The sequence below is a fragment of the Geotrypetes seraphini genome, chromosome 4 (genome assembly GCF_902459505.1).
Source record: "Geotrypetes seraphini chromosome 4, aGeoSer1.1, whole genome shotgun sequence".
Lineage (NCBI taxonomy): Eukaryota > Metazoa > Chordata > Amphibia > Gymnophiona > Dermophiidae > Geotrypetes > Geotrypetes seraphini.
In genome coordinates this window covers 89,672,273-89,686,621 of record NC_047087.1, presented here as the reverse complement: position 1 = coordinate 89,686,621, position 14,349 = coordinate 89,672,273, and the positions used below count along the sequence as shown (strand labels likewise).

Sequence of the window (14,349 nt, the reverse complement as noted above, 5' to 3'; positions counted from 1 at the left end):
CAATATTTTGTTAATGGTTCCCAAATATCCTGAAATTTCCACAGCACTAGATTTGGTGGATACATGGTGTTCTTTACACCTGAGGGAACGGCATTATACACACTTTCCAGGGCTCACGGCACTTATTCCTGTTTGGACTACGTCTTTATCCAGCGGGGGCTGTTTCCCTATGTTTTTTTCGGCGGTGGTGGGCCCTGGGAAGGTGTCTGATCATTGCATGGTATGGATTGAACTGGAGTCCCCGCAGTTATATCGTCAACATGGGGGGGGGGGTGGAGGTTTCCTGCTTATCTATTTCAGGATCCCCACTTTTCAAAATACCTTCGCACCAGATGGGAGGATTATGCTCATAATAATTCACTACATCTATCTGACCCATTTTTATTTTGGTCTGCGGGGAAGGCTGCACTTAGAGGGGATATCAAAGCTTATATCAGTGCTCGCAATAAATGGTTGGCGACTGGCATCTTGGGTTTAGAGAAACAGGTCCAGAAACACAAGGCGGTGTATGTTAGGGTCCCCTCTCAGGCTAACAGGGAGGTCTTGATGACCTCTCAGTTGGCCCTAGATTCTATGATCCACAAGCGCACCACCCTCTACCGGAAGGGAAAGTTTTTTTCACTATGGAAATAAGAGTGGGAAGTTGTTGGCAACTATAGTTAAGGCTTGGGGAGGGCCCAGACATATTGTCACCATTAAAGACTCTGCGGGCACGATACACACTAAGCCTGACCCCACTTGTTTGTGGAGTTTTTCTTCTCCTTATATGATGGGGGAGTCTCTCCCTCAGAGGCTTCCCTCAGGGACATTTTGCTTCACTCTCAGCTGCCTCCATAATGGCCCCCGAGCTGTGGAACTCCCTTCCCCAGTATATTAGAGAGGAAAAAGACCTTAACCATTTTAAAAAACTACTTAAAAGTTATCTTTTTAAAGACGCATTTAATATCTAATTTTAGACGAAGATTTTTGGCTCAGTCTTCTACCCATCCTATTGTTTTTTCCTAGCTTTAACCTTTTTTCTTAAACCATGAACATGTAACTTTGCCCCTCCATCCCTCTTGTTTTGTGTCTGTCTTTGATTTGTAAGTCTGAAGTTACCTTGTTTAAAGTATATAACATTATTTTATGTAATTGTAAATCACTTAGCAACCTGAATAAGCGATTCATCAAATACTAATAAAAACTTGAAACTTGAACTTGAACTCAGCTATCTGGCACACAATTGGACACTTTAAATTCTCCTTTCAAGGCTACAGAACTCCATAAAGCCATAGCCTCTCTTAAATTAAGCTCCGCTCCGGGACCTGGTGGGTTCTCTGGGGAGATCTATAGGATGCTACAGGTTCCCTTGGTGCGACCCCTCCTTGCTTATTATGACACTGCTTTGCAGGAGAGCATTTTTCCGGACCAGGCCAACTCAGCCTTGATCACTTTGCTCCCTAAACCAAGGGCTGATGCTGATGCTTATCGCCCGATTTCTTTAATAAATGTAGATCTCAAGTTGCTCTCTACTCTTTTGGCATCCAGGTTGGCCACTATCCTTCCAGAGTTGATTGGAGAGGAGCAGGTAGGCTTTGTTAGAGGCCGTCAATTGGTTCTGAAATTGCTTTTGGCCATGGCTTACTGCCAACATCATGAAGTGCCCTCCACGGTGGTCAGCCTGGATACTGAAAAAGCCTTTGATAAAGTGCTGTGGCCCTTTTTATTTGGGGTACTTTCCCATCTGCGTGTGCAGGGTATGTTTTTACATGCTATTCAAGCTCCTTATCACAACCCCACTGCTTGTATGCTTGTCAATGGGATACAGTCCCCCCTTTTCCTATTGCTTGAGGAACCAGACAGGGCTGTCCTCTTTCCCCGCTACTTTTTCTCTTAACTTTAGAACTGTTACTTTCCACAATTAGGATGTCTCCAGGTATCTCGGGGGTCCCCCTATCTGAGGTTTCAGTTAAGGCACTTACTTATGCCAATGATCTCTTACTGGTTCTAACTGACACCCAGGAGTCTTTACCTATCCTTCTAGATACTATCTCTCGCTTTGGAGCCTTTTCTGGGTTTACTTTGAACTACCATAAGTCTGAGGCTCTTCCGTTACTTCCAGAGGTCAGGGCTTTGATATGCTCCATTGCCCACTGCAGAGGGTGGGTCCTTTTCCTCTGCAGTGGGCAATGGAGCATATCAAATATTTAGGGGGTTTAATTCCTGCTCACCTCTTCTGTTTGTATACTATTAATGTGCAGCCTTTGTTGAGAGATACTGCTGTGAAATTAAATCTTTGGCGAGCCTACCCTCTCTTCCTGCTTGGTAGATTTCACTTGTTTAACATGATTTGGGCTCCTAAGTGGATGTATATTTTCCAGATGCTACCCCTCATTTTGAGGGTTTGAGATGAGCGGAGCTTGCGAAAATCTCTACAGGCTTATCTATGGCTGGGAATGAGGGCGAGGCTCCCTTATACTGTGATTTGTACACCGGTCTCAATGGGAGGCCTGGGCCTCTTGAATGTCAAATTTCTTACTGTTGCTTGTGCTATGCGGCATGTCAGTGACTGGTTTCGTGCTGCTGAGGACTTTACAGCTACTAGCCTTGAACTGTCATTCTTGGACTTTGTACACTTCAGTTGTTATCTCCATGTCATTGGCCTGCGTCCACTGCCTGTTGCCACGCTGTCTCATTTGCTTCCTACGGCTGTTGCTGCTTGGAGATGAATTTTCCATCATCAGCATATTTCTGCTAAGGCATCACCATACTTGGCCATTAGACACAATCTGCACTTCCCAGTGGTTACTTCCTCTCCAGATTTTCAATGCTGGGCACAGAGAAGTATTCATTATCTTTTTCATGTGCTTACAGAGGAAGGCAAGATGATGCCCTTTTCGGATTTACAAAAGGTGTTCTTATTATCTCCCAGGGATATTTTTTCTTATCTACAACTTTGTAATTATATTAGGATTCTCTGTTGGACTGATCTGACCAAAGATGTCCAGGAGGAATTAGGATTTTTATTTACCCTGCGGATCTAGGTTCCTCTGAGATACCACCATAGGGCCCTCTTGGACTCCTCTCCAACTATTGAGTATCAAGCTTATGCAGCAGCATAGGAGTCAGATCTTCCCATCCCCTTGTCGGAGGCTATCTTCAAGTCCTTTGTCCTTGCTATTCGTAACGTTACGGTCAATGTAGCCTGTTGGGAGCTGCAATACAAATTTTCACTGCATTTCCATATGTCTCCACGCCGGGCCTACTTGGCTGGGATAGCTCAGACCTCCTGTCCTAAGTGTGGCTGTCCTAAGTGTGGCTGTCGGAAGGCAACTCTGGGTCATATGTTCTGGCAGTGCCCTCCGGTGCAGTGATTTTGGGACCTATTGTTGCGGGCCCTCTCCTCTCTTTGGAAGTGTGGCGTTAAGCTGGAGGAATTGGTCCTTTTTGATGTCTTCTCTCTGCAATACCCTACTCCAAAGGGCTACTCGGCTTTTCTTCAATGGGCGATGCTTCAAGGAAAAAAGATTATTCTGTTGCTTTGGCTGGAACAGCGGGCCCCTACCCTTCAACAGTGGTGACAGCACATGACTGCTTTATTGAAAATGGAGCGCACCCAGCTCAGGACTCTGGAATCTCCAGCTGGTTGGCGGTTTATGCGCATATGGAGCCCCTTCTGGAATTCCTTTTCCCCAATTGCGAGGAGCCGCCTTTTGAACTTTTGAAATGCTGTTAGAGTCTTACAGTGTACCTCGACTTCAGAAAACTTCTCAAAACATACCTATTCCGCAAACAGGACCCTTAACCCTCATTCCCCTGCAATAAACCACCTCCCGCCCTCCCCCCTCCTTTCTCTTCCCCCTCCCCCCCTCCCCTCCTTTGGCTCTCCCTCCCTCTTTCCTTCCAATTCAACCTTGTCGCTGCTTGTAACTCTGATAAATTTCTGCTAAAATGTTCCAACATTTCCTTCCTCGTTGCTTGTAACTCTGACAAAATGTTGTAAATCCGTGTTCAGATCGGATCTTAATTAATTGATGTGAACCGCCTAGAACTCATTGGGTATGGCGGTATACAAGAACATAATAATAATAATAATAATAATATGGTTATACCATTTCTTTACCCTCTCTTTTTCTCTCTTTCTTCCTTATTTTCTTTTGCTCACTTGCCTGTGCTCTGGATTTGGGTGGGTGGGTTGATGGTTGGGTGGGAGGGAGGTGGGTTGGTGGGGCTGGTTTGGTAGCTAAAATTGAAACTGCTTGCTTGTTGCTGCTTTTGCTGCTCTTTTCTTGTATTGCTGGTTCTCATGTTGGTTTTACTTGTTTTCTTGGCTCAATAAAAATTATTTAAACATATGTTATTCACGTTTTTTTGTAACACCCACCATTAATATATTGAAATTGTGAATAACAAACAATGATCATATTCACGATTTTTGTGGGGAGCAGCGTTTTTCTCTGTGCATGCTGGGAAACAGCGATTGTGAAAGCTGGGAAGCAGCGATTTTCAGGGTGAAAGCTGTTAAGCGCACAACTTTATCAGTACAGTACTTTACTCATGATGTAATTTTGGGGGGAGAAGTCAGCATGCGAAAAATCGCAAATAAGCGAAACCACGAGTGCTGAAAACGCGAATACGGAGGGAGAAGTGTATATAGTTTGCAGATTAAGTTTCCATGAAAGAATTTCAATTCAAGTTTTTACCCTAATGTGACACAAACCCAGGATCTAGTACCCACAGACATTCCTTTGTAATCCCTCGGTCATGGTCAGTGGAGCATACAAACCTCCACCTGCTCGTTGACCGGTGCCTACTTTCCTTTATATAATATCTGCCTGTATGTAGAATTATCCCCCAGTGGCGTATCAAGGGCAGGGAGCTGGATGTGGTCTGCCCCAGGTGCCACTGTAGAATAGGTAGCAGAAACTTTATGAAAGAGGCTGTGCTAAGGAAAAGCTTCCACGCACATACTGCTGAAAAAATATAGATATCTGTAGGCAATCAAGAAGTGGTTTCCTGCTGTAATGCAAGTTTCTGTCCTATTATCTGCCTGCATGTATTTCTTGGAAGTCAGAAATTTTTTCAAAAACTGTGCTACAGGTATTGAGTTCAAACTACTGTAGAATGATATTAGCTGTAGCATGACTAGATTGCTTCCTGAGGTGCAAGATAGCAAAAAACCTCATTTTTTTAATTTACAATGTATAAATCAAGGCTACGGATTCAATCTTCCCAACCAAACCAACTTGAATTAGCTTGCAAGCGTCTTTATAACATATTAAAATAAAATGGTACACTTACTGTGGTGAGCAGGTCTAGGAGCCCTAAGTTTTTACTATGATAACCTTGTTGCATTGAAATCAGTGTTTTCCATTGCAATTAAAAAGAATAAATTAAACAATTTCAAGATTCTAGAGATTCAGTAATGTGCAAAGTATGAATAATAAGACTAAATCTGAATCAGTCTGTGAATCCTATATGGCCCTCTAGTTTCCTCAATACAAATTAGTTGGCTGATAAAAATCAGGTGCTTAAATAATTTGTTAACATCTAAGGCCTGGATTCACTAAACTTACCTCACCTCACCGATCCGTGGGCGATCCGTGACCGAGTCTTGCCGGACGATCGATTCACTAAAAGCTTCCCATACAAATTACCTGATCGGACACATGCCAACAAGTGATCCCATGGAGTGCTGAAGACTGATCGTGACGCATGCGCAGATCAGCCTTGTTGGCTGTAGATGCGATCTGCGTATGCACTTGCCCTCCTGCACAAGTGAGGTAAAAAAAAACAAAGGGGGAGGGGTGGCATAGGAGGTCACAGCTCCCGTAGGGAATATTAACAGCGCTTTACAGTTAGACTACGGAACAGAACACTAACCCATAAAATCAGACTGGCGAATGGACTGGAACAATCTTATCAGACTGGAACAAAAATGACGCCGTAGTGCAGCCCCGCTTTTAACCGTGGGCTAAAAACACGGGCTCGCAGAGAGGCAGGACGACAGAGAGCAGGGCACTTTTTGACTCAGCCCTTGTGATCACATTTGCCTGCTTTAGCTGTGTCCGACTCTTGAAACCCATTGCATTTTTCCCAGGCACAGAATGAGTACAGGGGGTCAGGATGCATTGCTCTGAGGCTAGCTGGGATTTCAGGGCGGCAGAGAGCAGGACAGTTGGCAAAGATGTGAGCCACTGGTCCTCAGCAGTTGCTTGGTTTTGGATCAGCCAGCCCAGTTGGTGTGCCTGAATTTGTTTAATGAATCGAGGCCCTTCCTGCTTTGCATGCGCGGATCGGGTCGGGTGCGGATATGCTCAGGAGGAAGGTTAGTGAATCAGGTCGGGGTCGCAAAATGATCACAAAGTGGTCGGGAAATGATCAGTGGGCTTAGTGAATCTAGCCCCCAAATCACCTGCAATGTAAATCAATTCAACTGAGTCTGAACATCTTATCCTATGATAACATCCTCAAAGGTCTGGGTTTGGTCTTCTTCATAAAAGTTAGTGGGACCTTATCATGCCATTATGAAAAGAAAATTCAAAGTCATAAGAAAAAGAGCACTTGATGGACAGGGTTTCAAGGCAATTTCTAAACATTTAGGGCTCCATATAATCTACTGTCAGTTGAAAAAAACTAATTTTACCCAGGAGTAGTCATCTTGCTAAAATCACCCCAAGAGCAACCCAGAAAATCAGAGAACCCCAAAGTAACTTTCAAAGATCTACAGGCCTCTCACTGCAGTTAACGTGAGGGCTCATATGTCAACTAGCAGAAAAAACTAAATGAGAATGGTGTTTATAGGCCAATAACTATGAATAAGTCATTGTTTTTTAATATAAAAAAAAAAAGCAAGCACTGCTGCCCAACTCTGGTTTGCCAAAGTGCATTCTGAAGGACCTACAAAACTTCAGGAATAATGTTCTCTGAACAGATCGGTTAAAAGTTAATTTTTCAATCACAATAACAGATGTTTTGTTTGGCAAAAATTAAACACTGCCTTCCAAAGTAAGATCTTCAACCTAAATGTCAAGCGTGATGGTAGAAGAGAATTTAGTGTGGGGCTGTTTTGCCTTATCAAGATCTGGGTGGTGTGCCATCATTAATGGAACCCTAAATTCTGCTTTATATAGAAAATTCTAGAGAAGAATATCAGGCCATTCCCCTCATGAGTGGAAACTGAATTGAAAGTGTGTCAGGGAGCAAGACAATGACCTTAAAGCAACAGCATGCCCTCTCACTAGGCATAGAAAATGAATCATACTCTTGTAACAATCTCAGCTTGCCTTTGTTTCTCTTCAAGAATCGCATATTTTCTCTTAACATTTTCCAGAGCATCCTGTAATACATCCTGAGCATGATGAACATCCACCTAAGTGAAAAAAAGAGAACAGAAAAAAAACAAATTCAGGCTCATTAAAAACCAATTGAGATATGTTAGTTTCTGTACGGGCAGTTTCATCCTGCTCCTTTTCAGGCTGCCAGCCCAGATGAACTCTGTTCATCTGCCAGCCCTCTGTTGGATTATGGCATCACTTCATTGCAACTACCTGGGAAGAAGAAGGGGACCTCCTATTTTACATCCCAACAGGCTTAGTCCTGCTATCATGAAAGTCTTTAGCCAGGGATCACAAACAATGGACCATTAAAGAACCCTGCTAATGTTGGCCCTAAGTCCGGCCACTAGGTGTCATCACTTTATAATGGACTGTCAGGTCAAAAGTGCGCCGGGACAAAGGCGCGCCCAGACAATTGAGTGCAGTGTGGGGGTGTGCGCTGCACAAAATTACTGTTTTTAGGGCTCTGACGGGGGGGGGGGGGTACCCCCCCACTTTACTTAATAGAGATTGTGCCGCATTGTGGGGGTGTTGTGGGGGGTTTGGGGTGTTGTAACCCCTTACATTTTACTGAAAACTTTACTTTTTCCCTGTTTTTAGGGAAAAAGTTAAGTTTACAGTAAAATGTGGACGGTTACAACCCCCCAAACCCCCCATAACGCCGGCGCGATCTCTATTAAGTAAACTGGGGGAGCTCCCCAACAAAACCCCCCGTCGGATCCCCTAAAAACTGTAATTTTCTTCGGCGCGCGCCTCTGTCTTGCGCTCAGTTGTCGGCGCGCGCCTTTGTCTTTCGCGGGGTTGTCTATGAACCTTATAATGGTTGAGACTGTTAATGGGATCATGAACACAGGTGGTAGGTCTGACTCAAGAAACGGACCCAGGCCTTTTTCACGGCTTTTGGTCAGCTCTTAAGTATATTTAAATTTCAAACACATAGATTTATTTTTAAATTTTTAAAGTTTAAAACTGATCTAAAGCCCTCAATAAATCTAATCCAATCCAATACCAGCAAAACTCCCTCCAGTTGCATTATTATAGCCAAAAGTTTATTTTCCACACATAGGCGGGGAGAGAGTTAGCATTTAGTACCCCTAACTCAAGCACAGTTAAGAATCTGGAGGTTATCATATGAAACTGGAGGGAGAGAGGCTCCCCAAAGAAAAATACTTGTGCAGATGGTGATGGGTTCCTGGAACAGGTTTTCAGTGGTGATGGCAGAAATCCAAATAGTGACAAAATTGAAGAATGTTTGAACAGACTCTAAGGGACCTTCATGACAGGGTAAATAAAAGAAGGAAACCAGAAATCAGCTGGTAGACCTAAGAAAAGCTACTGCTTATCCCTGGGGGCTGCTACTTCTGGGAATTCTGCCAGGTACCTTTGACTTGGTCACTATTAGAAATAGGCTACTGGGCCAGACTGACCCACTTCAGCTCCTTGTGACTCTGAGAAAGTCATTTATTCCTTCATTGCCCTAGGTAAACAAAATAAGTACCTGTATATAATATGTAAAGCGCTTTGACTGTAAACACAGAAAGGCAGCATAGTATCCCATCCCCTTTATCACCTCTCTTCCTTATCTGGTGATAGCATCTGGACATGGCATGCCACACGTTCTGCCAATGCATGTATGGCATAGGTCACTTGTATGATGTCCCTCTATGACTGTGCATCTCTGAACAAACCATGCTGTGACCTGAATGCAATTTCATGCACACTCAAATGAAAGTGCGGTCTTAGTGTAAGACAATTGACTTAAATAACCAACATAAATTCTCAATGTCCCTTATATTCTTATATTGATAAATAAGATTACTTCAGGGCCTCAGATTTGCCATTATGGTGCCAGAGATTTCTATGGTCACTATTTCACTTTGGCTTATGGCCTCCTCACTAGCCCCATCATACTTTTTTTCATGTTTTTTTATATATAAAGTGCTCAGTGCAGTATCAAAAATTTAAATATGTTATTTCTTAGTATAAAAATCTTGCAGTAATTCAACAACTTATCTTAGATCTTTCCTGTTAGTAACATCGGGACGGGATCTTTTCTTTAGAACTCTTATGCAGATCGGGATGGTGCGGGAAAATTTGAAAAGGGGGGACTGTTCTTGATACAGCTTGAGGGCGAAACATGTCGAATGACAGGTCCCTTCCCGATGTTACTTCCCGAAGCTAAATGGTGGACAGCTGGAGAAGTAGCCCAATACTGACTGCAGTGGCCTGAAGACCAGGGTTCAATTCTCACTGCAGCTCCCTGTGACTCTGAGCAAATCACTTAACTCTCCATTGCCCCAGGTACAAAATAAGTACCTGTACATAATATGTAAACCTCTGTGATTGTAACTACAGAAAGGCAGTAAATCCAAAATGTCTTTCCCTGATGTCTTCCTACTGATGCAACAGGAACTACAGCAGGGAAGGACTGAGGGATATGTTCCAGATGCTAGGAGGGAAGCTGAAGACCAGAACACAGAGGGTAGCGTTCTCGGAGATCCTGCCGGTATTCAGGGCCAATGAGAAGAGGCAGATGGAGCTGCAAGCAGTCAAAGCAAGGATTTCACTTCGTGCACAACTGGACAACATTCTGAGGGAAGAGCAAGCTATTCAGGAAGGATGGACTTCACCTCAGCGGAGATGGAACAAGGCTACTTGCAAGCAACATCAAGAGAAAAATTGAGAAGTTGTTAAACTAGGAAGAAGGGGAAAGCCGACAGTTGACCAAGAGCCGATGGTTTGGGAACCAGTATACCCAGAGGATACCATGCAGGAAGACAGTGGGGAAGACTCACCAGATCAAAGGCAAGATAGAAATCCTGATGGATCAAAAAGGACACAAGAGGGAAGAATTTGCAAGAAAGTAACAGGCCACAAGCTCAAGTGCATGTACACAAATGCAAGAAGCCTAAGAAACAAGATGGGGGAATTAGAGGCTATGACACAAAAAGATAACCTTGACATCACTGGTGTCACGGAAACATGGTGGAATGAGGAAAACGCCTGGGACACTGTGCTACCGGGATACAAGCTATATCGCAGAGACAGAGTAGGTCAAAAAGGTGGGGGTATTGCTCTATATATCAAAGAAGGAATTGAGTTTTCTGGAGAGAACATGCTGGAAATGAAAAATAAGGTAGAGTCTCTATGGGCCCAAATTCTGGAAACAAAAGGAACAGAAATGAAGATCGGCATCTACTACCGACCCCCAGGGCAGTCTGAAGAAATTGATGGAGAGATGATGGATGAGATTAAACGCAACTGCAAGGGAGGCAATGCAGTTATCATGGGTGACTTCAATTATCCGGGGATAAACTGGAACCTAGGCACCTCTGGCTGTGGTAGGGAGACCAAGTTCCTGGATTCTGTAGGCGACTGCTTCCTGGAACAACTTGTCAAGGAAAATAAGAGAGGAAATGCAATTCTGGACTTAATTCTAAATGGACTATGAGGACCTGCACAAGGTATAGAAGTAGAAGGGACACTGGGAAGCAGTGATCACAATATGATCCGCTTCGACCTGGATACAGGGGCAAAATAGCGAACCAGAATGTTGGTCACAGCACTGAACTTCTGAAAAGGGAATTACGAAGGGAGGAGACTCATGGTGGGGAAGAAGATTAAGAAGAGGATAAGTACTGTAAAAACGCTAGAGCAAGCATGGTCCCTTTTTAAGGACACGATTACCGAGGCGCAAAATGTATATATACTGCGTATCATCAAGGGATCCAAGAGGAAAAAGAGCAAGGAACCGGTGTGGCTCACTGTAGCAGTGAAGGAAGTGATCAGAGACAAGAAGACTTTGTTTAAGGAATGGAAAAGGTCAAAATCAGACGAAAACTGGAAAAAGCACAAACAATATCAAAGCAGGTGCCACAGGGCGGTAAGAAGGGCCAAAAGAAACTATGAGGAAAAATAGCCAATGAGGCGAAAAACTTCAAGCCATTCTTTCAATATATTAAGGAGAACGACCCGTGAAGGAAGCGGTGGGGCCATTGGATGACCGTGGGATAAAGTGAGTGCTAAAGGAGGACAAAGCCATCGCTGACAAACTGAACACATTTTTTGCATCTGTATTTACCGAAGAGGATATGCACAACATACCGGAAGCCAACAGGCTATATGCAGGAAATGAGGACGGGAAACTGACAGGGTTGACCTGAAACTGACAGGGTTGACGAGAAACTGATAGGGCAGGCAGATTGATAGGCTCAAAAACGATAAATCCCCAGGACCGGGTGGCATCTATCCGAGGGTAATCAAGGAACTGAAAAGGGCTATACCTGAACAGCTTCAACTAATAGCCAATCTGTTGATCAAATCGGGAAGGATTCCAGAAGACTGGAAAGTGGCGAATGTCACATCGATCTTCAAGAAAGGTTTGAGGGGAGATCCGCAAAACTACAGACGGGTGAGTCTGTCCTTGGTACCGGGAAAGATGGTAGAGGCGCTGATAAAGGACCGCAATATTGATCACCTTGACGGACAAAATCTGATGAAGACCAGCTAGCACGGCTTCAGCAAGGGGAGATCTTGCTTGACGAACTTGCTGCACTTCTTCAAGGGAGTAAACAGGCAGACAGACAAGGGCGAGCCGGTTGACATTGTATATCTGGATTTTCAGAAGGCGTTCAACAAGGTCCCACATGAACAACTACTTTGAAAAATTGTGAGTCATTGAATCGAGGGTGAAATACTCACGTGGATTAAACACGGATTGGCGGATAGGAGACAGAGAGTGGGGGTAAATGGACGATATTCAAACTAGAAAAGCGTCATGAGTGGAGTGCTGCAGGGTTCGGTGCTTGGACTCGTGCTTTTCAACATATTTATAAACGACCTGGAAATTGGTACGACGAGTGAGGTGATTAAATTTGCAGACGATACAAAGTTATTCTGAGTAGTGAAGACACAGGAGGATTGCGAAGACCTGCAACGTGACATAAACATGCTCGAGAAATGGGCCACAACATGGCAAATGAGGTTTAACGTGGATAAGTGTAAGGTGATGCATGTCTGTAATAAAAACCTTATACACGAATACAGTTTGTCCGGTGCAGTACTTGGAGAGACCCCCCAGGAAAGAGGCTTGGGAGTACTGGTCGACAAGTCAATGAGCCGTCCACGCAAAGTGCGGCGGTGGTGAAAAGGGCAAACAGAATGCTGGGAATGATTAAGAAGGAGATCCCGAACAGATCGGAGAAGGTTATCATGCCGCTGTACCGGGCCATGGTACGCCCTCATCTGGAATACTGCATCCAGCACTGGTCGCCGTACATGAAGGACATGGTACTACTCGAAAGGGTCCAGAGAAGAGCGACTAAAATGGTTAAGGGGCTGGAGGAGTTGCCGTACAGTGAGAAATTAGGGAAACTGAGGAGAAGGGGAAAGCTGACAGTAGATCTGACAACGACACTTCGGACAAGAGTATCAAACGAAGATACTGAGCGGGAAAAATGTAAACAAGGACTTAAAGGCGAGCGGAATAAATGTGGAAGGACTTAAGGGCAAGCGAGGAAAATGTGAAAAAGGACCCAAAGATGAATTACAGGGGTCCAAGGAACAAGTAGAACTAGAGAGCAAAAAGAACACGAGCTAGAGGGACATGCGAAAAAGGGGAAGCAGGCTGAGGACGAAGAAAACACACCACAGGAGGAGGAAAAACAGAACGAAACTCAGGGGCTGACAGTCCACGAGGGGGTTGGCAGGAGTAACAGACCACGAGAAAAACCAGCAAGGAAAGTAAACAACTGGGACTTAAATTGCTTATACACAAATGCAAGGAGTCTAAGAGCCAAAATGGGAGAGCTAGAAGTCATAGCCAACAAAGAGGACCTAGACATAATTGGAGTCACAGAAACATGGTGGTCTGAGGACAACAAATGGGATGTGGTCCTACCAGGGTACAACTCTATAGGAGAGACAGGACGTGCAAGAAGGGTGGAGGAATAGCATTATATATAAAGGACTCCATTCACTCGACCAGGATGGAAACAGCAGTAAGGGCGGACGGTTTGGAATCACTATAGGTTAAGTTACCAGGAATAAATGGAGCTGATATAAAATTGGGACTGTACTATCGCCCACCTGGACAACCAGAAGCAAACGACCAAGACCTGGAAGCAGAATTGAGGCAGGAATGCAAAAGCGGAAGTGTGGTGGTGATGGGGGATTTCAACTACCCTGGGATAGACTGGAATATTGGACACTCCAACTGCGCGAGGGAAACAAAATTCCTGGAGGCTGTGAGGGACTGTTTCATGGAACAGCTGGTCATGGAACCAATGCGAGGAAATGGCACTCTCGATCTAATCCTCAACGGGCTAGGGGGACCCGCAAAGGAGGTGGTAGTAATAGGGTCACTAGGCAACAGCGATCACAACATGATCCAGTGCAAATTAGAAGTAGGAACATCAAAGGTGAGGAGAACCACAACTACAGCGCTCAATTTCAGAAAAGGGAACTACGATGCTATGAGGAAAATAGTGGGAAAGAAACTCAGAAGCAGCTCAGGGAAGATGGAGACCGTAGAGAAAGCCTGGTCCCTACTCAAGGACACGGTGCACAAAGCACAAAACCTGTACGTCCCCAGGTTTAGGAAAGGGTGCAAAAAGAATCAAACAAAAAACCCGGTGTGGGTAACAAATGCAGTGAAGAAGGCGATAGGTGACAAGAAAATATCGTTCAGAAAATGGAAAAAGGACCAAACTGAGGACAACCGGAAGGAACACAAAAAACACCAAAAGGAATGTCACCGAGTGGTTCGGAAAGCATAAAGAGAACATGAAGAGAGGCTGGCTGGGGAAGCAAGGAACTTCAAAACGTTCTTCAGGTACGTGAAGGGGAAACAACTGGTGAGGGAGGAAGTGGGACCGTTGGATGATGGACACAGAAAGGGAGTGGTAAAGGAGGAAAAAGAGGTAGCTGACAGGTTAAACAAGTTCTTCGCGTCGGTCTTCACGAGCGAGGACACATCCAATGTTCCAGAACCCGAGGAGATCATAAGTGAGGATTAAGATGAAAAGCTTGAGCA

At 44.4% G+C, this 14,349-nt stretch overlaps 1 protein-coding gene across 7 annotated transcripts in view; it reads right to left on the bottom strand.

Moving 5' to 3' along the window:
* MORC1 (MORC family CW-type zinc finger 1) overlaps positions 1-14,349 on the bottom strand; it is a 178,542-nt gene that overhangs the window by 74,065 nt on the left and 90,128 nt on the right. For all 7 annotated transcript variants that reach the window (XM_033943801.1, XM_033943804.1, XM_033943803.1 and 4 more), the window contains one exon: positions 7,266-7,351. In XM_033943801.1, coding sequence (XP_033799692.1) covers positions 7,266-7,351 — 86 coding nt within the window. The remainder of the gene's footprint in view (positions 1-7,265; positions 7,352-14,349) is intronic.